This window comes from Rana temporaria, chromosome 9 (assembly GCF_905171775.1).
Source record: "Rana temporaria chromosome 9, aRanTem1.1, whole genome shotgun sequence".
NCBI lineage: Eukaryota > Metazoa > Chordata > Amphibia > Anura > Ranidae > Rana > Rana temporaria.
The window spans coordinates 63,914,508-63,941,471 of record NC_053497.1 but is presented as its reverse complement, the minus strand read 5'-3'; the positions used below and the strand labels follow the sequence as shown (position 1 = coordinate 63,941,471).

At 42.9% G+C, this 26,964-nt stretch overlaps 1 protein-coding gene across 2 annotated transcripts in view; it reads left to right on the top strand.

Annotated features, from left to right (window-relative positions):
* The window catches only part of LOC120913604 (sodium- and chloride-dependent neutral and basic amino acid transporter B(0+)-like), a 51,585-nt gene extending 27,588 nt beyond the window's left edge, over positions 1 to 23,997 (top strand). For both annotated transcript variants that reach the window (XM_040323675.1, XM_040323676.1), the window contains 9 exons: positions 1,211 to 1,343; positions 4,951 to 5,091; positions 7,937 to 8,165; positions 10,227 to 10,352; positions 12,850 to 12,968; positions 15,481 to 15,580; positions 19,492 to 19,601; positions 21,921 to 22,088; positions 22,860 to 23,997. In XM_040323675.1, the coding sequence (XP_040179609.1) occupies positions 1,211 to 1,343; positions 4,951 to 5,091; positions 7,937 to 8,165; positions 10,227 to 10,352; positions 12,850 to 12,968; positions 15,481 to 15,580; positions 19,492 to 19,601; positions 21,921 to 22,088; positions 22,860 to 23,027 (1,294 nt within the window). In that variant the 3' untranslated portion in view covers positions 23,028 to 23,997. The remainder of the gene's footprint in view (positions 1 to 1,210; positions 1,344 to 4,950; positions 5,092 to 7,936; positions 8,166 to 10,226; positions 10,353 to 12,849; positions 12,969 to 15,480; positions 15,581 to 19,491; positions 19,602 to 21,920; positions 22,089 to 22,859) is intronic.
* Positions 23,998 to 26,964: the final 2,967 nt, after the last annotated feature.

The following is a 26,964-nucleotide window of genomic DNA, read 5'->3' as shown; positions in this document are numbered from 1 at the left end:
GGGGGGGCGGCGGTTAATGATGGAATGTGGGGTTTCAGCACCTTGTACCTCTGGACCCCTTTACATTACACAACACCCTGCACCTCTGGACCCCTTAACATTACACAGCACCCTGCACCTCTGGACCCCTTTACATTACACAGCACCCTGTACCTCTGGACCCCTTTACATTACACAGCACCCTGCACCTCTGGACCCCTTTACATTACACAGCATCCTGCACCTCTGGACCCCTTTACATTACACAGCACCCTGCACCTCTGGGCCCCTTTACATTACACAGCACCCTGCACCTCTGGACCCTTTTACATTACACAGCACCCTGCACCTCTGGACCCTTTTACAATACACAGCACCCTGCACCTCTGGACCCCTTTACATTTCATAGCACCGCACCTCTGGACCCCTTTACATTACACAGCACCCTGCACCTCTGGACCCCTTTACATTACACAGCACCCTGCACCTATGGACCCTTTTACAATACACAGCACCCTGCACCTCTGGACCTATTTTCATTTCATAGCACAGCACCACTGGACCTATTTACATTACACATCCCCCCACAGTTTGTTACACAGACACCCCCCTAACAGTTCTGGACCCCCTGCATGTTACACAGACCTCCCTACAATACAGACCCCCTCCCTACAGTACAGACCCCCTCTCTACAGTGCAGACCCCCTCCCTACAGTACAGACCCCCCTACAGTACAGACCCCCTCTACAAAACTGACCACCCTACATTACAGACCCCCTATACAATACAGCCCCCCTACATTACAGCCCCCCTCTACAATACAGCCCATACAGACCCCCCTACATTACAGACCCCCCTACATTACAGACCCCCTCTACAATACAGACCCCCTCCCTACAGTACAGACCCCCTCCCTACCGTACAGACCCCCCTACATTACATACCCTCCTCTACAATACAGACCTCCTCTACAATACAGACCCACCCTACATTACAGACCCCCCCTACAATAGTACTGGGGAGACATGACATGTGGCCCGCAGGGTATATGCCCGGTATGCCCTATGGCCAGTGCGGGCCTGGCCGTAGCACTCCTATCCCATTCATTTCTACTCCCTAAATTCTGTTTAGTTGGTCAGGGGGGGGGGGGGTTTAAAAAGTAGAAACTCAGATATTTACTGGGAACTTTTGGGTGCAGGCTAAATACAGCAGTTTTTTTTTCCACTTTCAGTAAAGTAGCTCTGAAGCGATCAAGTGGTATGGATGAAACAGGCATAGTTGTTTGGCACTTAGCGCTCTGTCTGCTACTGGCATGGATTATAACTGCCGCTGCCCTGGTCAAAGGAATAAAATCTTCTGGAAAGGTAAAAATGTTTATTGTGCTATTGATTTGTGTACTGACAATACTGAGCTAACTGCAGGGAAAACACTGGCAAACACCAGCATTCAAAATGTGTTATCGGAAAATTTTAAAGCATGCTATTCAACATTTGTTGTCGGAAAATCCGACAACAATTGTCCGATGGAGCATACAAACGGTCCGATTTTTTTACGTCAAAAACCTGTCACACATTTGTTGTTGAAAAATAGTGTTTATTTCTGGAAAAAAATCCTACTTAGTTCTCTTTGTTTATACTGGGCTGGGAAACTGTGTTTGTGATAATTAACCATGTCTATACTGTGCTGGCAGATCTCATTATCAGTCGTACCTGATGTACCTGTGTCTGTCCTAACAATAGGTTAAAGTGTTGGTAGCTCAGCCACGCCATTGTATGTTAACCACATCATGTAGATGTATGGTGTCAGAGTTGTCTGTGCCAACTTGGTCCAACCCATCAAATACCAACTATCTACAAGTGTATCCTCCCTAGAGAAATACCAGGTTTGTTCACATGTTATCTTCCTGGTTTACTGCAGGAGTATGGAGGCTATAGCTGATCCTACCGAACATCCATTGAGCCCTAGGCTCTTTCCTATGTTGCCATTTGGATAATGCAACTCTGAATAGTATCACTGTACTATGTCTTCAAAATGTTTTGAATAAGCGCTATAAATTGTCTTTTTTTAACGCTGCAAAATACATCTTTGTCATAAAGAGTGAAAGTTTCACTGATAAATGCACATGAGTTAATTTTGGCACGCAGGTTTTCCTATGTAAATTTCTTTTGAGAACTGAAAATAACAAGGCTTGTATTGCATCACTTTTTGTTACCATATTATTTTCTCATTAATATCAATCTGAATGTATCTATTACTGTGATAAGATCGTATTTATTATTGTGATTGGAGATAAGCTCAGGCATGTTTGGGTGCACTTCCAAATTCAGAGAGGTGAGCCTGCCAAGACGCTGTCCCCTGTATGGGCCAATCATTTGCACCAAGGCATTCTCCATGTGTATACATGTGGCTGTGTACTAGACATGTGCACACTGAAATATTTTGTTTCGGAATTTTGTTTTCGTCCAAAAAATACATTTATTTAGTTACTCCCGAAATTCATTTTTATCTACTTTGTTTTGTTCTAAAATGCATTCGTCTAAAAATCCGAATTAATTAAGGTCGAAGCTGTCATTGAAGGCTTATGGCGTCTGTCGAATGTTCTAAGAAGATTAGATGGAGCAGCTAAACTGTACGACGCCGTGATCATACATTTCCGGTCGAATGTTCCGCCTACAAGCTATAGAAGAATTCTAATGTTGTATGACGAGTAATAATTATATTTATGAATTATTATTACTAGTCAACTAACATTCTAATTCTTCTATAGCCTATGGGGCGAGCATTTGACCGGAAATGTATGATTGCGGCGTCGTACAGTTTAGCTGCTTGTCGAATCTTCTTAGAACTTTCAACAGACACCATAAGCCTTCAATGACAGATTCAACGTTTTGTATGTTTTTCGCTGCTTCGTTGAATCTTCGTCATTCATGTTGAATGGTCTACCCCAACACTGTCTCTATAATGTCAAATCTTTTCTCTCCATGTCGAATCTTTCCTCTCTATGTAGAATAATCTTGGACTAATAGAGTTAAGGTTAGGCACATTCAACCACAGGCTCGATAGACACAGATTGCTATTGTCAGCGTCATGTCGAATCTCCTATCTATATCTAACTGTTGTAGCAACTAAAATGAAACTAATACCCAAAATTCGGAAGAAAACAAATGCACATGTCTACTGTGTAGTGGGAAATGCCTTGGCTGCAAATGATTTGCCCATTACAGGTGACAGCTTCCTGGTGGGCTTGGACAAATGGGTTTGGAAGTGCATCCATACATGCCAAGTTCATCTCTAGTCATGATAGTATACATTTTGCAGGAAGTGTTCCTTTTCAGGCATGCTAAGTATATAACATGATAACAGCTCTCAGTGCTGAAAAATTCCACACCACAAAACAAAGACATCAATTTTCAGAAGCCCAAAACTAACATACCAAAAAAATGACTTTACGGGTCTCTTCTGCAATAAAGCAAAACTTTAGTTCTGCTTTAATAAATAGATATAACAAAAAGCATTTTCAATGCTATATTTAACAAGAGAAATGTATTGTTCGGGCTTACAAACACTTTAATTAGCATGCTGCCAAGAGTTCTACTTGACATAGACCCAAATAGCAAAGCAAATATTTGTTACATGCCACAATAGTACAACAAAAAAAATGTCAATATTGTCACATAGTATAACTAAAAATAAAAAAATACTGTTTATTTCTGGAAAAAAAATCCTACGTAGTTCTCTGTGTTTGTGATAATTAACCATGTCTATACTGTGCTGGCAGATCTCATTATCAATCGTACCTGATGTACCTGTGTCTGTCCTAACAATAGGTTAAAGTGTTGGTAGCTCAGCCACGCCATTGTATGTTAACCACATCATGTAGATTTACGGTGGCAGAGTGGCTCTTCTGTGCCAGACCATGTACCAACAGTATTAGGTGATCTTGGACCTCCAGGGTAGGGGGCACGTGTGCCGCAGCGACCCAGCGGTGCTGTGATTAGGCACAGCACAAGCCAATCAGCGGGTGCCAGCCAATAGATGTTCGCCGTCACCCACTGATCACCGAGGACTGAGACAGGACAGAGCTCTGTTTACATTAACAAGGCAGAGCTTTGTCCTGTCAGCGGGGAAGTGGTGGATTTTTGATTCCCCTAAAGTAACACAGTGCCATATTGCAAAACAAATTGCCTGGTCATGAAAGGGGGTAAATCTATTGGTGATCAAGTGGTTAAAGAAAACTGGATTATGCCAGTCCCCAGCCTTTCTATTGAGACAGATCACAGAAAACATATTGAACAATTCTTGGAGTCTGTAATGACACCTTCTCCTCACAAATATCTAAAAGGCACGAAATATATATAACAAATGTATAGTTGGATTTTCTCAATACAAAAAACACAGTCACTTCCAGCGCTAATAGGTCTTCCAAGGTGTGGCGTAACAGATAAAATGGTGGTGTGAAAGGTATATAGGTGGGTGCTGCCTTCCACAGATGGGGTAATCCAAAAGGAACTACAAGAAAAACAGAAATGGAAGGTGCGCACACCTAGTGCATTACCAGAGATACACGGGGTAACACAGGGTGCAGCTACATGTTTCAGGCGTGCACCGCCTTCCTCAGAGCTAGAGCCTAGCTCTGAGGAAGGGGATGCGCCCCCAAAACACGTTATCTGTACTGTGTTCTGTGCATGTCCATGCACCATGTTTATGGCCTTTTGTCAGTTGCATTTTGTGAGTACCCACTTTTACACAAAAATTTCTTATTATTAAATTATCTCTGGTAATGCACTAGGTGTGCGCGCTTCCTATTTCTGTTTTTCTTGGATTTTCACGTTTGACTGCAAGAGTGAAAATACAGTTTTTTGTATGATAGTTTTCATTTCAGTATTTAAATATTTCCTGCAATACCTTGTGGTCTGATGCGAAACAAAATGATAGTAATAAAAGAGTGAAGCTGTAATAATTGTTTTTCAGGTGGTATATTTCACAGCCGTGTTTCCATATATAGTCCTCATCATACTTCTTATTAGAGGAGTCACACTGGAGGGAGCAAGGGATGGTATTGAATACTTTATTGGACAACAGTCTGATATTTCAAAGCTTTCCAATGGAGAAGTAAGTGTTTTGATTGTTTTTCCAGTCCCCCAAAGGAGTTCAATCTAACGTCCCTTCTAATATACACCTAGACAACATAGAGCCAGTTTTCAGAGGAAGCCAATTAAACTGACAGTATGTTTTTGGATTGTTGGAGGAAACTGGGGAACCCGGCGGAAATCCATGTAAACTAGGACAAAACTACAGTCAGAGCAAACCATGCAACTCTTATAGAGCACACCACTATACATTTGGATAAAAGTGGTTGTAAACCCTTTACAACCACTTTAACTTATGTAAGCCTAGATTAAGACTTACCTGTAGGTGCTTGAAATATCTCCCAGACCTACACGGTCTAGGAGATATTTGCAAATCGCCGTACAACGGTTTGTTCTGCGCATGCGCCAGAGTTAGAAAGGGCACGCTGTGCTGTTTCTAAATCAGGTCATGCCATGGAGTGATGTCACGCGACGTCACGTGAGTGACGCGACTCAGGCCACTCACAGAGCCGGAGTTCGCAGCCCCGGAAGGAAGAGGGGTAAAGAATGGCCTGCTCGCTACTCGCGAGGAAGACGGGGACATTGCAGTCTTCTCCTGCAGGTAAGTGTCACATAATGGGCTACTATGCGATGCATAGTAGCCCATTATGCTTTACCTTTGCAGGGAAACAAAGAGGAAGTAACACCCATCTGGGTTTACTTCCTCTTTAACTAATAAACACTAATAACATCTATACAGTTGTGTGTAAAATAAGGTATGACTCTATTTCTACTGATAATAGATGTTACAGCTAAAAACAGCCCCAGCCGCCACTGACCAGGCCTAAATGCACTTATAGTACACGTACAATTTTTTTGTTATTTCATTTTTTTTTTTTGAGAATAGGTTAGTGATGTAGCTGGGGGCAACGTTGTGGATGGCTTCGTAAGTTGTATTGAATTTGTTGGGTGAGTGGAAGCCAGTGTAGGAATTGTCGGAGAGGGGTAGCAGATGTTGAATGGTTGGTCTGGGTCATTATGGACTGATGCTTTGGCTTCCATACTTTCTGACCTGGAAAAGCATAACAAAATATATTCAGATTTTTTTTTCAATTGGTGCATGCGTGTTCTGGGTCTGCAATGTGGATAAAGTGGAGTGCCACCCTATTTAGCCACCATGGCTTCACTGGTAGATGATCTCTGTGCAATTAATCTTTGGATTTTTTGGGGGGTTTTGTTTAATCCCTTGGCGCCATCGGCAGACAATTATGTGACCTCTCGGCAACTGGACCTTGGCACCGAGGGACCACATGTTTGCGTGAATTGCTGTCCAAACAGCTTAGTGTGCACTCCCAACCGAAAGCTCCCAATTGCTGCTTGCGATCGGGATTTTTTGGATCACGGGACTGCCATGGCTGGTGTGATCATGTGCTCTTAAGCCCTGCCCCACCCTGTGAAAAGGTTAAATACCTCTTTTTGTTCAAAAACCCCACCTCTTCCGGCCCACCATGCCATGGCGTGATACATAATTTCTACTCTACTTTTGGCTCCTGGGATATTAGTGTCATCAATCCCAGGAGTCAATGGACATCCGCCACTTCTAGCATCGTGTTATTTCAAAACTGGAAATTACACAATGCCAGGCGGCACTTCCCTTCCTTCCGGATTGTGTTGCCATAACTATGAGAACTTCTGTTGACGTCGCCATCACTACAGCAGCCTGCAATCAACACAATGCACCGCGCTGTGTCCTGACTGCGCAGGCGCGAGATCGGGAGGTGCATGCTGGGTAGCCAGCTGCACCAAATCCTGGAAGCAAGTAAGAGCAGAGTTTCAGATTCCCAAAGTAAGAATGGCCACTGTGAGTAAATGGAGATTTATAAGCCACATTAATGATTACACTGTTAACAGTATCCACTTTCAACTGTAGCATCAAAGAAAATAAAAGGGGTGTTTTTTTAAAAGAATTCACAAGGAGATGAGAACATATATGCAATTAGCATATTCAGAAAAAGGTCATCAGCTTCAACCCTATATTTCTCTTATGATAGGTCTATAAAATACAGTACTATAGTTTGCCTTTAAATCATTCTGATGGCTAAGGGATGGGTCAACAGAGGCATGTAAACTTTAGGGTGTCAAGCAGGGGTCAAGTCCTGGGGAAAAAAGTGTGGGAACTCCCACCCAAGATCCACTCCCCCACCAAAAAAAAATTATACGCTCATTGGCTGGGGCGGCTGGGCTGCTCTCGGCTGCTCTAGTCCCTCAAAGGGAACTCAGTTCCTGCTGTGAAAAAAGTGCAGGAACTCCGTTCCCACGCGTTTCCGCAGGACTTGAGCCCTGGTGTCAAGTACAGGGCTGCATATAAGCTGTTCTGCCAAAGCTAGACCATAATTAAGAGCCTGTAAAGCCAAAACTGTTTTGGATACAGAATCGAAGAATAAAACTCCCTACCAGTTTATTTTTTATGCATCCTGTTGGGGAGTAGGGATGAGCTCACTATTTAGTCCAAACACAGTTTTGGACCAAACTTTGCTTGTTTGGGACTGGAGTATTGTTTTTTCAACTGATATTATTTATGACAGTTTCTGCTGTCAATGGTTGTTAGGAAAGCAGTAGGTGCCAGCTCCCACCATGTCCTTAGAAACCAGAGATGTCACTCAGCTCCATTCATTTGCTGTCCGGAAATCCATGGAGATTAGGAATAGCATTGACATTATGGACCAAATATCAATGATCTCCTTGCCCACTATAAAAATAAAAATAGAATGAAAAAAGAAAAAGTTCGGAGACACTTTTATTGATTTAGATATCTAACCATTTGAAATCAATACTGTTAGTTACTGTTACTATTTAGGTTAATTTAAAAGTTGTCTTTTCTTTTCTAGGTGTGGAGAGATGCTGCTACCCAAATATTTTATTCTCTTAACACAGCTTGGGGAGGATTGATTGCTCTTTCATCCTATAACAAATTCCAAAACAACTGTTACTGGGACTCCATAGTGGTTTCCGTTATAAACTGCCTGACCAGCATCCTTGCAGGATTTGCTATCTTCTCCATCCTTGGTCACATGGCCCTAGTGTCAGGCAAGAAGGTTCCTGAAGTTGTGGATGAAGGTAATTCACATTTGTATTGATTCTTAAAGCAGCAGAGTGTATATTAGCAGTAAATGGATTTTCATGCAGCAGTCCTTTTTTTGGACTGGTATTTTTCTACAAAGTGGTATATGCAAAAAGAAAAAAAAAACATACACGTCCTCAGTAATTCTTTGCCTTGAGTTCTTCTTTAATAATTTCAGCTATCCCATCCCTCATAGACCGATCCTGTTTTCCCTTTATTGAGTCATAATAAGTTTTATGGTAAATGTATTTTCTTTATTTTCTTTAATTAGATCCCCTTAACTCCCTGCCCCCTAGTGCTGCCCACTCAGTCTTAAGATGCATACACATGAACGGATTTTTCTTTGGAAAAAAATCGGATGGTTTTTCTGACGGAATTCCGCTCAAGCTTGGCTTGCATACACACATAGTCACACCAAATTCCGACCGTCAAGAACGCAGTGACGTACAACACTATGACGAGTCGAGAAAAATTAAGTGCAATGCTTCTGAGCATGCGTTGAATTGTTTCCGAGCATGCATGTTTTTTTCCGTCGGAATTACATACAGACAAACGGATTTTCCGATAGGATTTTTTTTTTTTTGGAAAAATAGAGAACCTGTTCTCCATCTAAGTCCGTCGGAATTTCCAAGGGAAAAAGTCTAATGGGGTATACACACCGTCGGAATATCCAAATAAAAGCTCCCATTGGACATTTCCATTGGAAATTCCGACCGTGTGTACAGGGCATTATACTTATCTTCATCTCCAATACAGCAATCTTCATTGTATTGTCCCACTCAGAAAGCACAGCCTTACCTCCAAAATAGTTGCTTCTCACTGCACATGTGTACATCAACCCCATTCATTCCTAGGGGAAAGCTGTACTCATGACAGGCTTATGCCGAATACACGCGGCTGGAATTTACGACAAGAAAAGTTCAATGTGAGCTTTTGGTTGAAAATTCCAACCGTGTGTAGGCTCCATCTGACTTTTTCTGTCAGAATTTCTGAAAAGCAAAAAAATTGAGTGCTAGTTCTCAATTTTTCCGACAAGAAAAGTTCTTGTCGGAAATTCCGATCGTCTGTATGCAATTTCCGAAGCGCAAAAAAACACGCATGCTTGGAATCAATTTAACGCATGCTCAGAGTCATTGAACTTAATTTTTCTCGGCCCGTTGTAGTGTTCTACGTCACTGCGTTCTTGACGGTCGGAATTTTCAAGCTGAAAGCCCCAGTCACCAATCAGTAGTTCCCATATTTACATTTTTAACGGGTTGACTTTAATACACCTAACATGCACAAGAATACATTTTATTGATTAAAAAATATATCCTCTAGTGAATGCAGCCAAATCCCTTATTCCAAGCCATTGGAATACGACTCGCTCCCCCTCTATATTAGAGTGGTTGCACAGAATTTCAGAGATCCACGAAATGGAGGACACACTCGCTCAGTCCAAGGAACTGGTAGAAGGGTTCCATGAGACTTTGCGACCCTGGATAATTTTCAGGTATTCGGAAGCCTATTCCGAAGTATCAGGTTTACAGATTGAGGATGATGAAAGTCCCACTTAATTATATGGCGTTTCAAGATAACCGACCCCCACACCTGGGTTTGATGTGCACGCCCCACGACCGATCCACATTCGAACGTAGTACTCTTTCTTTTGATCTCGCTCCTCCTCATACTCTTTCTCTAAGTTTCCAATCTTTCCCTCATCTCGTTTCTTTTTTCTCTCCCTTGATATACACTGCTTTTGTAGCAAACATAACAGGACATCATTTAAACAAATATATACATGATGATGGTCCTGTCCAGACAAGGTTATGTGCATAATTAGCCTACAGTGACTGTGTTGAAGGAATTTTTATTTTATTATTTTTTGTGTGCCCTGTTGACTTTTACCAAGTTTATCGCTGGTATGACACACGATTGTACATTATGTAGATTTGATACTACATTCTTTCTGTACGATAGTCATGCTCTGTACTGTTATGACTTGATCCTTTTTTTTTCAATAAACTTCTAATGTTAAAAAAAATATATATATCCTAATATTATCTATCATCTTACAGGATTTGGTCTGGCATTCATTGCCTACCCTGATGCATTGGCCAGGCTTCCAGTATCTCCCCTCTGGTCTATTTTGTTCTTCTGTATGCTCCTGGCATTAGGACTTGACTCTCAGTTTGCACTAATTGGTGAGTTACATAGATATTCTATGACTTTTTTTATGTAAATACTGTGTTCACTTCAATGTGATTTTCCTTCGAGTAAATAAGTCTGACCAATATGTGTGTAGCACCCACAATGCCGCTTCTTAAAGGCAACGTACCTGTACGCCCATATGCCCAGCCGAGCCATTGTGCCGACGTAGATAGTCATGCGCTGGTCAGCAAGTGGTTAAAGAGTAACATTTTGTTGAGAAAAAAACTTTCCCCTCTGGGTGATCTATGTACATAACAAGGATTTTAACAAACTTTGTTGCAGATTCCTACCTTTTGTTATTCTGAAGAAATCCCTGTGTGTTTATCTGTGTCCACATGGAAAGTTAATCTTATGGAAGTGGTTTCATAATTATCAATCAGCTGCTACACCTGCAGAGCTCTAATGAGGAAAACTGCAGGATCTGCATCCCTTTAGATGTATTTTCCTATTGGGATTGGGAAAATGAAATTTGTGTTACCTGATATCTAACTTGTATCTTAGTGTAGACTTCTGGGAAACTCAGTGAACCAATTACACAAGCAGGAAATTATGTTTCTGGGGGAGGGAGGGGGGTGTTATGTACACACTCCAGGTAGCCATATTGCATTGCATTTTACAGAAAATTACAGAGCTGTAGCTTCAAAAAGAAAGGTACTTTTTAAGAACATTAAATTACAATATGATTTGTTTCACAATTGTATATTCTATATTATTATTATTTTTTTCCCACCAAAGTGGAGTTACCCTTTAAATCTTTTTCTTTCTTGTGTTAGAACCTCTGCCAGTTTTTATGTGTATGCCTTGCGGAGATTTCTCCTCATGTCCTCTTTCAGAGACATAACAGGAAACAAGAAAGAAAGAAACAAACTGAGGGCAGATTCCAGTATTAACAGTTGTCACTGGAACAGTTTTCTCCCTCCTCTTGTTCTGGTGACAATTGTGACATTTTGGATCACCTGAATCACCTTCTCATCTGTCCTAACACTAAACCCATCTGCTCATCTGCCCCACCACTGTAACCCGCTTTCTAATCTGCCCCACCAATGTACCTCCAGCACATCGGTCTCACCTCTGTACCCCTTGCTCTTTTACCCCACCTCTGTTCCTCCTGCTCTCCTGCCCCACCACTGTAACCCCCTGCTCATCTGTCCCATCAATATACCTCCTTTCACATCTGCCTCACTGCTCTACCCACCTGCTTTTCTGTCCCACCACTGAACCCCCTTCTTAACTGCCCCAACACTAAACCCCCCTGCTCATCTGCCCCAACCCTAAACCCCCCTGTCCATCTGGCCCAATCCTAAACCCCCCTGTTCATCTGGCCCAACACTAAAAACCCCTGCTCATCAGGCCCAACAACACTGAACCCCCCCCTGCTCATCTGCCTCAAACTGTACCCCCCTGCTCTTCTGTCCCACTGCTGAACCCCCTTCTCATCTCTTCCACCATTGTACCTCCCTGCACATCTGCCCCACCGCTGTACCCTCCTGCTCATCTGTCCCACCTCGGAACCCCTCCTGCTCATCTGCTCCACCGCTTTACCCTCTTCTCATCTATGATATGCGTGATATGCAGAGTGGTGAAAGGAAGCAGAGATGAGACACATCTACCTGTCCTGGCACACTTATCCTGCTGATCCAACTCTCGCATCCAGCCCACGTGCTTGTATGGCATGTATGTGATGTCAGATACAAGCATCTGGAATAGATGCGCAATGATGAGCTCAGGTCAGAAGCATTTTCTGAAAGCAGTGGGCCTGTGTTCAGGATCATAAGTTGGGCACCCACAGCTGAGGAAAAGTACGGCGCTCTGCGCCACAGGAAAAGTTGGGTGTTATTTTCATTGCGCCGAATAACTGTCTCTGGCTTAAAGGGACACAGAGTGCAGGAGTTCAGTAGTAAGTGATGCAAAGGTTCAGGAATATTGTCAATAAAGTTCTCAGAAGCTCAACAGTAATTCCACAAACTGTCACCTAATTGTGGTTTTCTCAATCACAGTGAAATCCCTTCTTTCTGAGATTGGTAGTGGCAACCAAGCTCGTCATCTTCCTCCCAGATGGTGGACAGGGCTAGCAGGACTGTAATTGGCTTTAGCAGTGGCCAATGACAGTCCTCCTCCTCCTGGAAACAGGGACCGCCTCCCCTAGCAGAACTGCACCCAATCTCATCCCCATCACAAAAGCTGACGGTCGCAGCTACAGTAAATTTAGAGAACAAAACAATGTTTCCCATCTTTTACAATGTGTAAGGGTACAGTGCCTCCCCCTTAGTGCAGGTGCGGCATGGGGAATCCTGAAATTGGAATGCATTAGTGTATCGCTGACACTTCTCTGAACTGCTCTGCTGATGGGGAGGGAGTCGAGTTCCGGCAAAAGAGGCTTTGTGTGCCCGGGGTTGCCTACCACTGTACTATGCTATACTTAATGTTGACTAATTGGTTGGATATGGTCATGGTATGTTTAATCTACTTTTGTTTATTTCCTTATCATAGAAACTCTTACAACAACAATACAAGATGTTTTCCCAAAAGTAATGAAAAAATTGAGGATTCCCTTGACAACTGCGATATGCGCTGTGTTATTCTTACTAGGGCTCCCGTGTGTTACACAGGTAAACTTTTGCCTGACTGTTGCTGCATGTCTGAAAAACAAATTAATTTGATGATTAGTAAGACCAGGAACATTGAGAGTTGTACCAGGACCAAGAAACACTCAGGCCCCGTACACACGACCAGTTTCCTCGGCAGAATTCAGCTTCCGACCGAGTTTCTGGCTGAATTCTGCCGAGAAACCCGGCCGTGTGTACACTTTCGGCCGAGGAAGCCGACGAGGACCTCGGCGAGGAAATAGAGAACATGTTCTCTATTTCCTCGTTGTTCTATGGGAGCTCTCGGCCTGCCGAGGTCCTCGGCGGCTTCAGGGCTGAACTGGCCGAGGAACTCGATGTGTTTGGCACGTCGAGTTCCTCGGCCGTGTGTACGAGGCCTGAGGCCCAGATTCTCAAAGGAGAGCCGTCGTATCTCTGAGTCTGAGCTGTCGTATCTATGCGCGTGATTCTTAGAATCAGTTACGCATAGATTTCTATTAGATCCGACCGGCGTAAGTCTCTTACGCTGTCGGATCTTAACTGCATATTTACGCTGGCTGCTAGGGGCGTGTACGCTTATTTACGCCTAGAAATATGTAAATCAGCTAGATACGTGAATTCACGAACGTACGCCCGGCCGACGCAGTACAGATACGCCGTTTACGTTAGGCTTTTCCCGCCGTAAAGTTACCCCTGCTATATGAGGCGTACATGCGGCGTACCAATGTTAAGTATGGACGTTGTTGCCGCGTCGAATTTTGAAAATTTTACGTTGTTTGCGTAAGTCGTCCGAGAATGAGGCTGGACATCATTTACGTTCACGTCGAAACCAATACGTCCTTGCGGCGTACTTTGGAGCAATGCACACTGGGATATTTCACGGACGGTGCAAATGCGCCGTTCGTGAAAAACATCAATCACGTCGGGTCACAAGTTATTTACATAAAACACGCCCCCCTGTTCCACGCCTACTTACGGAGCAAGTGCTTTGAGAATAGGATACGTTACGCCCGCACAAAGATACGCCGATCTACGAGAATCTGGCCCTGAGAGTTGTATATATTTTTTTCTTGAAATTGTGGATTCTTTCCCATCATAAAGATCATAAATTAAAAAGATCTAAATAGATATGAATAGATCTAGATCAAACAGTTTTCTTGGTACACTAATCCTTAATCAATGTTTCCCTACGATGGTCTTACTGAATGGAAATAGCTACAAAAACCGAGGGGCAGATCCACAAAGATCTGCCCCGGCGCATCGTATCTGAGATACGCTATGCCGCCGTACCTTACTTGGCTTTGGTTCGAATCCATAAAGATTTTGCGCCGTAAGTTATGGCGGCGTAGTGTATCTCAAGCGGCTTAACGGCGCGGAATTCAAATGCGGTGAATTTAATTTAAATGAAGCGCGTCCCTGCGCCGAACGAACTGTGCATGCTCCGTTCCTAAATTTCCCACGTGCATTTCGCTAAATGACGTCGCAAGGACGTCATTTTTTGTGACGTGGACGTAAATTACGTCCATCCTGATTCACGAACGACTTACGCAAACAGAATTTTTTTTTTTATTATACGCGGGAACGACGGCCATACTTAACATTATGCTTAACTATATGCCGAAAAAAGCCGACTAGAGACGACGTAAAAGAATGCGAAGGCCGCTCGTACGTTTGCGGATCGTCAGAAATAGCTAATTTGCATACTCAACGCGGAAAACGATGTGAACGCCACCCAGCGGACGCCAAAGAATTGCTTCTTAGATCTGAAGGCGTACGAAGACGTACGCCGGTCGGATCTAACCCAGATGCCGTCGTATCTTGTATTGAGGATTCAAAACAACGATACGACACAGGAAATTTGAAAGTACGCCGGCTTATCAGTCGATACGCCGGCATACTCTCTCTGTGGATCTGCCCCCATGGGTGTGGCTTGGTTACACGGGGTGTCCTTTGATCTCATAGTTGGAAAGATTTAGCAGCATCCTTGTTTTAATCAAAGGGACAGTCCATCCCAAAAGAAATTTTTTGGTTCTAGGTGAGCTGAAATATCATTCATCTTATTGAACCTCTTGTAGAGTAATACCTCCATACCAGATTTGCCAAATACTTTACCTCCCACCTTGGAGTGTTGGGTTTTTCTTTTTGGGCAATTCCAGTCCTTTTGCATTTTTATAGAAAATAATATAAATAAAATAAAAAAAAATTAATACAGAGAGCAGAACCCCCAGACAATCGGTTCCGTAGGATTGCTAACCTGTGATCTCAAACATGAGTCTGCCAGCTTTGCCGTTCCCAAGCCATTTAATGGTTTTACTCTCCATGATTTACCAAATACTGAAATATATACGCTTTACATTAATTTAAAGTATTGAAAAAGAACATTTTTCCTCAGTTAAATTCCTATACTAAATACATTCCTGGTACAAATATATATTTTACTTTCTGTTGGTTACACTCAGGCTACATTCTATAGGTACAAAATAAATAAAATATTTAAACGAATAGCAGACAGACATTTATCTGATTATGTCTACAGGCAGGAATATATTGGGTAAACCTCATTGACTCATTTTGCGGTGGATGGGCTCTTCTATTTGCTGCCGTTTTGGAGCTGGTGGCTGTAATCTGGATATATGGTAGGTACTTTAAAATGTTCTCACCTATTAAGGCTGTGCTGTGTACATAACAACATACTAGGATCAATTCACAAAGCTGCTAATCCTTTGAGTGGATGTAATTTTGTTGGATACCACACTTTATACAGTTCATATCTCTAAAATCTCAGTTTTAAAGGTCCATAACACTGTTTAATTACTCTGCTCTGCAAGTGGTGATGAATCAACCCCTGTGTATGTTAGTATTTGTTTTGTAACAAATTCTCTAAGCAGTGATGGCAAATCTTGACACCCCAGATGTTTTGAAACTACATTTCCTATGATGCTCAACTACACTGCAGAATGCATGAACATCATGGAAAATGTAGTTCCAAAACATCTGGGGTGTCAAGGTTCGCCATCACTGCTCTAATCCTGCGTACACACCATCGTTTTTCACAACGTGATTTCTCTCCAGCCTGACTTGCATATACAAAAAAACGTCCGACCAAAGCGCGGTGACGTACAACACGTACAAAGGGAATATAAAGGGAAAGTTCCTTTCAAATGGCGCCACCTTTTGGTCTGCTTTTGGGCTGCATACTTGATTCTGAGCATGCACGTTTTTTTTCGCCACAGAAAAGCATACACACAACCGTTTTTCGCGATGAGAAAAAGACTGACGGGAAACATGACAAGAAAAAAGAGAGCTGGTTTAAAAAAATTGCGGGCAGTTTTTATATTGAGAAAACTGTTAGGGAGCATACACACGACCGGTTTTCTCGACCAATATAAAAAATGCCAGTTTTCTCGTTGTGAACACCGGTTGTGTGTACAAGGCATAAGCCATAGCTGTCCAACAGGGATGAGACACTTTTCCAAAGTGACTATTCCAAAGTGAGACAAACATAAAAATACCAATTAATAAACCAATAAACATAGATCCTGATGGAAGTCGACCACCTATATGCAAAACTAGTTATTTGTAGGAGCGTTCCACCACCATTGTTAATCTTGCCATATGTTTCCACTTGTGAATGACAATAAGGCATGGTACATGGTGCAAATTTCTTTCCTGCAACCACGAATTGCAGGAAATAAATTTGCACGATTCCCTCACCAACACAGACATTGCATACAGAGGAATCCCTCCTGCTGAGCTATTGTCTGTTCAGGCGGGGGGAAGCCATCCTTGCCAAGAGAAGACAGTGATAATTGCTAGCAGCTATTGCAGCTGCTAGTTATAATCATAAGATAATCCAGCAGGCTAGTTGTACACAAGTTGATCGATCAACTTGGTGCATTCAGCCTGCCCATTACGGGTCTAAGCAGCCTTGTGAATTGAATCCCACCATCAAGTGCAGCCTTTTACCAAATGATAAGACCCAAAATTATAGGTGGTCTTATAACATCATGTTCTCAGTAATCATACATCTACATCCTTGGAACCATATGGGATATCACGTCAACAGGTTATTCAATGGCACTTCAGGAACTCCAAAGTACATCAGCAGGAATTCCCTGTTTGCACCTTCGCTCTGTCATGTACGGTATAAGCGAGCATTCCATAGTGCAACCCACAGACTTATTGTAATACAACCACCACGAAATGGGGGATGAGCACCCCTTCATGAACCATACTAGGCCACATGCCCTCAACATGGGAGGGTGCTTTGGGACAGAGGGGGCCCTGCCCCCCCAACCCCAAAGCACCTTGACCCCATGTTTATGGGGGCAAGTGCCTCTTCCCATCTGCAGGTGGGGGGCTTATCAGAATCTGGTATCCCCCTTTAAAAAATAGGGCTCCCAGATCCAGCCCCCCCTATGTGAATGAGTATAGGGTAAAAGTGAATAAAGACAGTACAAGAGTTTTTGGCAATTCCAAAAGTGGCTTGTGTGCATTGGGGGGTCGCACACACAGGGTTTTTTTCTTTTGCCAGTGATCTGCCGATATGGTTCCGGCTATCGTGAAAGTTCCAGGCGCAATCTGATCTGCCGATATGGTTCCGGCTAACGAGAAAGTTCCTTTAAGGACTGCGCAGGCGCAAACTTGCCGACGGAAATCTCCGAACCTCGGCCGGCATCCAGGGCGACGTGGATTTCGAGGAAAGTGGCCAGTCGGCCTCACGTCCTCGCTTCGCACGAACGGCTCGCTCCGCTCGCTCGGCCTCCTGGCTCTTATTTTAACATCCTCTAATCCACGGGGATGTTAAAGAATGAGCCTGGATGCCGGGCGAGGTTCGGATATTTTCGTCGGCAAGTTTGCGCCTTGAAGGAACTTTCCCGTTAGGGGAACCTTAAGGAAAAGTCACCGGCAATGGTATTGCATTTCCAGAAATTTTAAATCCCATTTTCTTTCTTTAGAGATGTCAGTTTTCCAGCAGCAGGTTCTATACACTGTACAGATGCGCCACTTTACGGGTAGACTAAGGGGACCCCCGCCAGGCACTATATTTAAAGCAATTTTTCCTTTTTATTGTTTCACTTTATGCATCATTAAAATCACTGCAGTACCTGCAAGATTTACAATGGTGGTGAAACCCTCCTACACCTAACTATTTTATTTGGACATTTGCTTAGTTTATTGATTTATTAATTGGTATTTTTGTGTGTCACTTTGGAATAGTGGTGTCACCCTCTGAATTGTCTTATTTTTTTTCAATTGTGTTTAGATTTATGACGGTACACATATCACGTTTATTTTTGCTAATTATATGATCCTTTATAGTGGGATACATATAAATAAGACACATTTAATTTAGTAACAAAATGCAACATTTATATTCCTTTTAATGTAAAAATGTAAGTCACATCACAACTTTAGTTTGGGTAAAAGTAAAAAAATCTATCCTGATGCATACTTATTGAAAATACATTACAGTTTTTTACCTATATCTTATGATAAGACTAAAGTGGTTATAAATGCTCAAGATTTTTACCTTTACGCATTCTATGCATGAAAGTAAAAAACCCTCTGTGTGTAGCAGCCCTCTCAGCACCCACTAATACTAACCTGAACCCCCTCTCAATCCATCAATTTCCGCAAGAGCCTTGGCTCCCTGGAGACTCTTAGGCCCCGTACACACCATAGAATCCATCCGCTGAAAAATCCCAGCAGATGGGTTTCAGCGGATAGATCCTATGGTGTGTACACGCCAGCGGATCTGTTTCCGCGGATATTTCTCCCCTGGGATGGATTCCAGCAGATCGAATATTTGCTGACATGCCAAGCATATCCATCTGCTGGAATCCATCCCAACGGATGGATCCGCTGGTCTGTATAGACTCACCGGATCCATCCGTCCGAAGGGATCCCCCGCATGCGTCGTAATGATTCGACACATGCGTGGAATTCCTTATATGACTGCGTCGCACACGTCGCCGCGTCATAATCGCGGCGACGGCGCAACACGTCATCGCCAGAGGATTTCAGCGCGGATTTCAATGTGATGGTGTGTACACTCCATCGCATGAAAATCCGCGGAAATCCTCGAGAGGATTTATCCGCGGAAACGGTCCGCTGGACCGTATTCGCGGATAAATTCTCTCGTGTGTATGGGGCCTTAGTCCTGATAGGCTGAGGCAGAAGCGGAAACCATTGACTTCCGCTGCTGTCAATTACAACCAGTGAGCCAATCTGGAGAGGGATGGGGCAGGCCAAGTGTAAATGGACATGCAGAGCTGCGGCTCAGGAGCACGCCTGCTTGGGTGTCAATAGAGAAAACTGCTTGCTCTGGGGGCACCCGGCAGGAGGAAGGGGCCAGGAGCGCTGGCGTGGGACCCTAAAAGAGGAGGATTCGGGCTGCTTTGTGCAAAACCATTACACAGAGCAGGAAAATATAACAGGTTTGTTTAAAAAAATAAAAATAAAATAAGACTATTACACTTTAATTTTTGCACGTCATACATTTGACAAAGGTGATGTATGTTATTTCCGGTTTTACTACCAACAGGTGGCAATAGAGTTATCTTGGATATAGAGATGATGCTTGGGAAGAAGCACTGGATATTCTGGTTGTGGTGGAGAGTATGCTGGTATTTTGTATCCCCGGTATTGCTAGCAGTAAGTTCTATTATGGCTTTGTCTAATTAGAATAACCACACAATGCAGTCATATATTGAAGCACATATTGAGGTAAAGTGATCACTTCACTTTGGACAGTGGTAGTCTGTAATGCATGTATTTGTTCACTGTGGATGCTTTTCTTAATTTCTGTGTCCAGCATTAACATTTAAAACTTAAATATACAGTATTTTGCAAGTAAATATTATATAGTGCATGAAAATACACGACTTACACTTAGAAGAGCAAAGACTGTGCCCCTTTTCACAGTGCACCTCTTAACCTAACATGAAAATGCAAGGTCACAAAATCCAGCTGTTCTTTTGAATGGCAAGAACGCGGTAACGTCAGCCATACAATGGGCCGGTGTCTCGTCACATTTGATTTCGTCGCCGCCATCTTGCTGCACCCCACACTATCGTTGTATGCTACCGCGCATGCGTCCTGCAGGTTAGCATACAGACAGACGCAGGAAACACTCTGCCAGGAAACCCGACGGGAAAATAGAGAGCAGGTTCTCTATTTTCAGGTCGGGATTCCCAGCTGTTTTCCTGACAGAAAACTGCTAGGGAGCATACACACGGCCGGGATTCCCAGTCAAAAACGGTCGTGTGTGTGTACGAAGCTTTATACTGGTGCTTATGAGCTCCAGTTCTGAAGTACCCCAGAAGGTCATATTTGATAATATCACATAGTGACAAAAGTTGTGGGAATGAATGATCCAAGAACTTAAAATAAATTACTATGTATAATTTAACAACTTCAGCCCTGGAAGAATTGGCTGCTCAATGACCAGGCCATTTTTTGCGATACAGATCTGCGCCATTTTAACTGACAATTGCGCGACCGTGCGACGCTGTACCAAAACAAAATTGACATCCTTTACCCCCACAAATAGAGCTTTATTTTGGTGGTATTTGATCATCTCTGCAGTTTTTATTTTTTGCGCTATAGCCAAAAAAGTGCGACAATTTTGAAAATAACACAGTATTTTGTACCTTTTGCTGCAATAAATAGCCCCAATTTTTTTAAAAAAAGGCAATTTTTTTCCTCAGGCTGATATGTATTCTTCTACGTATTTTTGGCAATAAAAAAATCGCAAAAAAGCATATATTGATTGGTTTGCGCAAAAGTTATAGCGTCTACAAAATAGAGGGTAGATTTATGGCATTTTTATTATTATTTTTTATTAGTAATAGCAGCGATCTGTGATTTTTTATTGGGACTGTGACATTATGGCGGACATATCGGACTCTTTTGACACATTTTTGGGACCATTGGCATTTATACAGCGATCAGTGCTATAAAAATGCACTAACTACTGTGTAAATGTCACTGGCAGGGAAGGGGTTAACACTAGGGGGGTGATCAAGGAGTTATCTGTGTTCCCTATGTGTGTGTTCTAACTGTGGGGGATGGGACTGACTATAGGAGATGAGAGATCATGTTTCTCAGCTTAGAGGAACTCACAATCTCTCTCTCCTCTCCTCACAGAACTGGCATGTGTGTGTTTACACACACACACGTCCCTGTTCTGCCCCTTGTGCCTACGATTGTGCATGGCTGGCGGCCATCACGACCACTGGTCACGAGCATCGCCCGTGCCTGCTTTCCCGCTTAAAGGGACGACGTACAGCTATGACGGTTCGCGGGATCATGACGACCTGACGCAGTATAATGATGGTGGCTGGTCGGCAAACAGTTAAAAGGATTGTAAAGTCAGAAGGTTTTTTTATCTTAATGGATTCTTTGCATTAAGAAAAAAAGCCTTCTGTGTGCAGCAGCCTCTCCAGCACCCCCTAACACAGACCCGAGGTCCCTCTCTGTCCAACAATGTCCACTAGTGTCTCAGCTGTCTGAGATTCTCCCCTTGATTGGCTGAGACACAGCAGCGGTGCCATTGGCTGCCACTGCTGTTAATCAAGGTCAGCTAGCCAATCAGAAGAGAGGGGGGGTGAGGCCGGGTCGGGGTTCAGTGTCTGAATGGACACAGGCAGCTGTGACTCAGCTTGGGTGCCCCCACAGCAAGCTTCTTGCCATGGGGGGCACTGAACAGGAGGGAGGGGCCAGGATCACAGAAGGGGGGCCCGAGAATAGGAGGATCTGGGCTGCCTTGTACAAATCCTCTGCAACAGGGCAGGTAAGTATAACATGTTTGTTATTTTTAAAAGGGAAAATAATGAATCTTTAAAAAATCACTTTAAGAAATTCTGGAAAATTGAGGTCTGGAGTTGAGACATTTTTTAAAATACAGTTTGTAATAGCTTCTTGTTTTTCCAAACACAAATCATTGTACTTTATTTTTTTATTTCTTTGCAGGCTATTTTAATCTGGTCTTTGGTCACATACGAAGCTGCAGGATATGGTGGTGTAGTTTACCCGAAATGGGCAATTATACTAGGATTTTTAATGGTCGTCTTCTGCCTTATATGGATTCCCATCATTGCTATTGTGAAGGTCATTCAAGCCAAAGGGAACATTTTTCAGGTGTGAAAAAGCATTTCATATGCTTGATCTGGTTGGAGTATAAAAAATGTGCTATCCTATTGTTACTGATTTTGAACTTACACCATATACAAATATTAATATATGTTTTGTCATACTCTACCTCTACCTCCTTGAAAGGCTATACCTTGGCTATACCTTGTAGGATTGTATTGATGCACTGTATGAAATTTTTAAATTTGATCACTCAATAAACTTGATTGTAACAAAAAACTTTTCCAATCCAAAAACAAACCCAAAAAAGCTGAACACAGAAGGGTTTGCCAATGAACTTTCACACTGACAGAGGAAGCAGGTAATATGCCACCCAGGTGTACTTCAGGTAATACAGGAAGAGCTTCAGTGACTCCCGAATTTGTGAGAGACCAAATAAGGCACGGGAAACAGGCTTGAGTGTGTTCATAAGATCTCTGACCTTTACCGAATACTACCATGGCTTATATGCAAAATAAAGAAGGGAGGGACTGTGTTTTAATGCATATGTTTCTAAAAGTTATACAAACTCAGTACTTTTCTTATCATGATTTAAACATGCTTACTTTAGTTAACAAAAACTAGCTGATAATTTACTTGCACAACAGGCTGCCCCGTGAATCAAATAACTTGCAGGGTGTGTTTTTATGCAAACTGTTAGTTAAGCTAATCATGTCAAAACACATATATTCAAAAGTGAATTTCTACTTAAAGAAAATTAAGTCAGTCATTTATACATTCTATTACACACACTAAACTAATTTTCTTTTGTTATTGCAGCGTATTGCAAGTTGTTGTAGACCAACTGAAAACTGGGGACCTGCCCTGGTGAAGAATCGTGGGGAGAGGTACAAAGATATGAAGGATGACAGAGTCAAGGAGGAGGACAAAGGAGTGGAAATTCCAGATATTAAAGGAGTTGATAATGTTTCATTTCAGAGAGACTAAGACAACCCATATGTACAGACCGTAGAGATTGACCATCTCTATCAGACTGATGAATCCATAGACTAACTGCTAAATGGCATCAAGAGGTTTGCTAAAGTGACAAGTAGCCTAATCAGAGCTGCGTAAACATGCACAAGTCACATTTCTTGTATGGATACACACATTAGGCAATGGAAGTGTAAAATACTGCGTGAACAAGTGCTAAATAAAAAGAAAATATACGACAATAGCCAAGGCTTGGAAACAGCCCAAGGTCTCCTTTTTGGCTGCCAAACGCAAAATTCCATGGATTATGTCCCAGAAGAAGTTGGCCAGCATTTTGCTTGACTCTAAAGCCCAATTTGAATCTACCTGGGAACCCTGGGCACATCACATGGGCATTACTCTCCTCCCTGTGGTACCGGCATAATGAACACACATCTCTTACCCATCTTCGGCTCACTTCCTGTTGATTGACTTCTCTTCTCTCCCCTCTTTTCCCCTCCATGCTCTGTTCCCCTCCCCTTCGCAGGTACAATATGGCCCTCCATTACATCCGCAGTGACCTTGTAGACCAAGTACCTTGGAGTTTTTAGGTCAAAGGGCCCTACACTCGAGGCATGTAGTCTACGTACCTAAACCACTCTACCAGACGCAAAACTCAATGCCAAACCATGGAAAAGGTTACACTCTGGGAACTCAGGGTGGCTATCAGGGCATAGTATGTTCCCATTTAGGGTGCCGGGAGAGCCTCACCGGGATCCTGGAACAGGTAATCTAGCAGCATGAGTGCTCAGCCGAGAAGACAGTACCAATTTTCTATCCTCGCCACCACACCACTGCTTTTCTTTTCTGCAAGATTGTAGGCTCGTTTAATGCCCTGTGAGATTTTTGAATTCCATGTATGTCTGTTTCAAACGAATAAAAATATTTGAAAGTAAAAAATAAAATGTACATAAAAATACTTTCTATTAATAAAAAGAAAACACTTTTTTGTATTGGTGTTTTTGAGGTAGCCATACAGTAAATCTTAGAATAAAATATTGCATGGAAATGTTAAACGGATTTCAACTTTCAATCAAGGTTAATGCAAAACAAAATTAGGTACGTTTTTTTTGCCATCTGTGGCCCATTGGGGAAATGTTTCTTTACTTCCTGTCCCATAGCCACTGTAGGAAGTAATAGAGGATCCCTCCAAAATAAGAGAAATCTCTGGTAAACTCTAGTCAACAGAACTAGTGTCCCAGTTGGAAGATTTTCCCTCAATTCCCATTAGATTAATGCCATTCAATTAATTATATGTCTCTTCTAGAACCACACCCATACTAAATTAATGCCCCACCCCTAATAAAGTAAATTCTCCACTTATAATGGCTTGCTAAATGCACAGCAAGAAATTATGTTTCTTTTTAAATAATGGCGACTATGGCATTAGCAGTATCACTCTGTGTGCCAGTGGGCAGATGGGAATGGTCTCCCACCAACTGACTATGTTTCCGTACTTCGTTTTCACTGTGTCGGTGGGAAGATAGGAAAGATCTCCCACTGAGTAGCTCTGCTTATAAGAGAAGAGTGATTGGAAGCACTTCTGTTACATTTTAACATTTTTGTTCACATGTATTCATAAGATTGTGTGTCTGTGTAAGGAAGTGTTGCAAACCACTGCCTCACAAGAATACACAATCTCTTCATTTATAGATAAAATTACATCTGATAGGCAGAATATTAATCTGTTGCAAGAGAAATATACACTCACCGGACAGTTTATTAGGTACACCTTGCTAGTACCAGGTTGGACCCACTTTTGTCTTCAGAACTGCCTTCATTCTTTGTGGCATAGATTCAACAAGGTGTTGGAAAAAAAATTCGGATGCAAATCTCTTGTTCCACCAAATCCTAAAGGTGCTCTATTGGACTAAGATCTGGTGACTGTGGAGGCCATTGTCATGTTTAAGAAACCAGTGGTGAGATGGTTTGAGCTTTGTGACATGGTGCATTATCCTGCTGGAAGAAGCCATCAGAAGATGGGTACACTGTAGTCATAAAGGAATGGATATGGTCAGCAACAATACTCAGGTGGGCTGTGGTGTTTAAACAATGCTCAATTGGCACTAACAGGCCCAAAGACCCCTTTCACACTGGGACATTTTTCAGGCGCTTTAGCATTAAAAAAAGCTCTTGTAAAGCGCCTGAAAGAAGCTGCATCTGCAATCCCAATGTAAAAACCTGAGTGCTTTCACACTGAGGCGCTGCGCTGGCAGAGCGTCAAAAAAAGTCCTGCAAGCAGCTTCTTTGCAGCGCTTTAGAGAGGTTTGCAGGCGCTATTGCGCTAAAAATATCGCCTGCAAACAGACCCTAAACAGCTGCTGCTGTTTCTCCAGTGTGAAAGCCAGAGGGCTTTCACACTGTAGCGGTGCGCTAGCAGGACAGGAAAAAAAGTCCTGCTAGCCGCATCTTTGGAGCGGTGAAGGAGCGGTGTGTATACTGCTTCAAAATTTCTGGAAATTTCTGTCTAAATCTTACCTGAAGCTGGCCATACATGGATCAAAATTCTACCGGTTTAACAGGAAGAATTTCAATCTATGAATTTCAATCTATGGTGGTTCCCATATACAGTATGAGAAGTTGATCTATTGAATCATTTTTTATGAACTGGTTTATTGGTATATTTTCACGTGATCAGTGCTTGCAGCAAATCGGCCAAGTCACTTTGGATAAGTCTCTATGGGCTTACCACATGTTGCCACTGGGTTTTTTGCCCATTCCTCCTTCCAAAACTGCTCCAGCTCCTTCTAGTTGGATGGTTTCTGCTTGTTAACAGCAATCTTCAAGTCTGACCACAGATTTTCTATTGAATCGAGGTCTGGGCTTTGACTAGGCCATTCCAACACATTTACATGTTTCCCCTTAAACCACTCAAGTGTTGCTTTAGCAGTGTGTTTGGGGCCATTGTCCTGCTGGAAGGTGAACTGCCGTCCTAACCTCAAATCACACAGAGAGTGGTACAGGTTTTGCTCAAGAATATCTCTGTATTTAGCACCATCCATCTTTCCCTCAACTCTGACCAGTTTCCCAGTCCCAACTGCTGAAAAACATCCCAACAGCATGATGCTACCACCAAATGTTTCTTCCCACAAACATCCGCATGGAAGAAAAACATCGGGCCTTCAGGAAAAAACTTAAGACCCACCTCTTCTGAAGGATCAGTACGACACTGGATGGAAGTAAGTGCCTTGAGGCGATTTAGTTTGCATTTGTATCACTATACAAGTTACTCACTCACTCACTGAGGCCCCGTACACACGACCAGTTTCCTCGGCAGAATTCAGCTTCCGACCGAGTTTCTGGCTGAATTCTGCCGAGGAAACTGGCCGTGTGTACACTTTCGGCCGAGGAAGCCGACGAGGAGCTCGACGAGGAAATAGAGAACATGTTCTCTATTTCCTCGTTGTTCTATGGGAGCTCTCGTCCCGCCGAGCTCCTCGGCGGCTTCAGTGCTGAACTGGCCGAGGAACTCGATGTGTTTGGCACGTCGAGTTCCTCGGCCGTGTGTACGAGGCCTCACTGTGGGGATGGTGTTCTTTGTGTGATGTGATGTGTTGAGTTTGCGCCAGACCTAGCGTTTTCTTTGATGGCCAAAAAGTTTAATTTTAGTCTCATCAGACCAGAACACCTTCCTCCATACATTTTGGGAGTCTCCCACATGCCTTTTCGCAAACTCAAAACGTGCCATTTTTTTTACTGAAAGTAATGGCTTTCTTCTGGCCACTCTGCCATAAAGCCCAACCTTATGGAGCGTACAGCTTATTGTCCTCCTATGTAAAGATACTCCAGTCTCTGCTGTGGAACTCTGCAGCTCCTCCAGGGCTACTTTAGGTCTCTGTGCTGTCTCTCTGATTAAGGCCCTCCTTGCCCGGTCTGTGAGTTTTGGTGTGCGTCCGTCTCTTGGCAGGTTTGC